This window comes from Octopus bimaculoides, chromosome 6 (genome assembly GCF_001194135.2).
Source record: "Octopus bimaculoides isolate UCB-OBI-ISO-001 chromosome 6, ASM119413v2, whole genome shotgun sequence".
Classification (NCBI taxonomy): domain Eukaryota; kingdom Metazoa; phylum Mollusca; class Cephalopoda; order Octopoda; family Octopodidae; genus Octopus; species Octopus bimaculoides.
The window spans coordinates 23,378,857-23,381,640 of NC_068986.1; the positions used below are offsets into that span (position 1 = coordinate 23,378,857).

The 2,784-nt window shown below is 42.1% G+C and overlaps 1 protein-coding gene across 1 annotated transcript in view; it reads left to right on the top strand.

Moving 5' to 3' along the window:
* LOC128248024 (uncharacterized) overlaps positions 1-2,562 on the top strand; it is a 4,409-nt gene extending 1,847 nt beyond the window's left edge. The window contains exon 2 of the mRNA XM_052968424.1: positions 2,399-2,562. Within this exon, the coding sequence (XP_052824384.1) occupies positions 2,399-2,562 (164 nt within the window). The remainder of the gene's footprint in view (positions 1-2,398) is intronic.
* Positions 2,563-2,784: the final 222 nt, after the last annotated feature.

Here is a 2,784-nt window from a genome sequence, read left to right on the forward strand (position 1 = left end):
TCCTTTGTCTCCTTTGACTCTCTCCAGCACCATTCCTGTTCTTTAAAGAGAAGCTTTGTGTTCCTCTAGATATGTACACCTCTTATTCGCCAATGTATTTGTTAACAGTTTCCACAAGAGTCGCAAGGAACGGAGAGTATGCTTAGGTATACTTTTTGGTTCTGATTGGAAAATGTAGATCTTGATAACAAGCCTGAAATTTTCTCGTTGAAAACCGTGAACAGATGTGAATAGTAGTCGAACGAACACCGAAATTGCAACTGCTATACATGCGGTAGGACCAACCAACTGAGTGATTTTTACCCGATATAGAGAAAAAGGAAAATTCTTCACTTTCACACGCTACTATTAACCTCGCGTGGAGGGGCAATTGCCCAGTGGTTAGGGCAGTGGACTCGCGGTCATAGGGTCGCGGTTTCGATTCTCAGACAGGGCGTTGTGAGTGTTTATTGAGCGAAAACACCTAAAAAAGCTCCACGAGGCTCCGGCAGGGGATGGTGGCGAACCCTGCTGTACTTTTTCACCACAACTTTCTCTCACTCTTACTTCCTGTTTCTGTTGTGCCTGTAAACCAAAGGACCAGCCTTGCCACACTGTGTCACGCTGAATATCTCCGAGAACTACGTTAAGGGTACACGTGTCTGTGGAGTGCTCAGCCACTTGCACGTTAATTTCACGAGCAGGCTGTTCCGTTGATCGGATCAACTGGAACCCTCGACGTCGTAAGCGACGGAGTGCCAACAATTAACCTCGCAGTTATAGCAACAAGAAACGTATTCGAGAGCTGAAACCAGAAGAATAACTGAAGCCGCAACAGCTGGGTAAGAAATAACAACAGAGACAGGAAAAAAAAATAGTCACAACAACAACGTAGTTTGCGATAGACACCTACTGAGTAATCCACAAAGAAGTTTACCTAACAAAAGAAATGCTGCTAAATATTAGTCAAATGGACAACAACAATAACAACAACAGCTTAAACATGAGATATTAGAGCAGAAAGAGCGACAACTGCATAAACCACAGTAATAAAATAAGTACGAAAGTAACAAAAATAGTAGCATCACCGTTAAAAGCTATCTACGACAGCAGCGACAATTGTTGTTGGTACTCCGTCGCTTACGACGACGAGGGCTCCAGTTGATCCGATCAACGGAACAGCCTGCTTGTGAAATTAACGTGCAAGTGGCTGAGCACTCCACAGACGCGTGTACCCTTAACGTAGTTCTCAGGGATATTCAGCGTGACACAGTGTGTGACAAGGCTGACCCTTTGAAATACAGGTACAACAGAAACAGGAAGTAAGAGTGAGAGAAAGTTGTGATGGAAGAGTACAGCAGGGTTCGCCACCATCCCCTGCCGGAACCTCGTGGAGCTTTAGGTGTTTTCGCTCAATAAACACCCACAACGCCCGATCTGGGAATCGAAACCACGATTCTCTATGACCGCGAGTCCGCTGCCCTAACCACTGGGCCATTGCGCCTCCACAGCAGCGACAACAACAACATGATATAGAACCAGGAGCAACAATAACAATGATATTAAAAGCAAAAAAAAAAAAGCAAAAACAACATCAATAATACACGGATGACGTTGCTCCACCGTCCTGAAAATTACGATTAACGAACTGATAAAATTCGTTAAAAACATCAATGACTAGAAATATCATAACCTCAACTTTGAATTCATGCGCTTCTTTGTCAGTTTTCTGATTTTTCTTTGCATCCTTCGATTCTGTCTTGTTTTGTCACGTATTGGCCATGTAGGGACTTTTCGTACTATCACATCATCGTATCACCTAAAATTTATCTCTTCACTATTTCCGATGCTGGATATCATTTTTCTTCATAATACTCTTTTCTGTCAACCTCTACAATGTATTTTCAAAAGTGTTTTTCATGTATGAATCGGTGTTTCATACTTAAATCAGGTGGAGGCGCAATGGCCCAGTGGTTAGGGCAGCGGACTCGCGGTCATAGGATCGCGGTTTTGTTTTCCAGACCGGGCGTTGTGAGTGTTTATTGAGCGAAAACACCCAAAGCTCCACGAGGCTCCGGCAGGGGATGGTGGCGAACCCTGCTGTACTCTTCCACCACAACTTTCTCTCACTCTTTATACCCTCGACGTCGTAAGCGACGGAGTGCCAAACAACAACATATAAATAGTCTCTGGTTTCTCGGAGCTGGTTAGTCTCATACTCCGCACCACACACACACACCTTTCAGACTCATCTCATCCACTCATCACTCTTTTTCCCCATCTCCCACAGTAAATCTCAAAATATTTAGGGACGGGGCAAAAAAACCGTAAGCGATTTCGTACAGCGCTTCTTCATATGTATCATGCTTTTATAATATCAACATAACAGTGGTTACATTTCTGTTTTGAATTATTGCAGGGGATGAGGATTGCCTCCTCGTTAATGGATACAACATCAAGAAAGACTTGAAAAACATGTTTATTCCTTGCGTGATGGGAAAGGTTTTGGCTCACAAGTCCTGCAGCGGTGATTCAGTGTTCGATTTTGAGAAACAAATATGTAAAGATGAGAGTCTTCAATAAATGAAATAACTCGAATAATGTAGTGTTTGTTATTGAACAGGGTGTTGAAAACGAGGATAAATTAGTGTAATGTGCTGATGTGTACATACCTCTCACTGGATGAAGTACATTTTTTAAAATCTTAACTATAACAGAACAGTTTTATATATATATATATATATATATATATACATCTCTCTCTCTATCTATCTATCTAATGAGTTCTAATTACGACTAAATAAA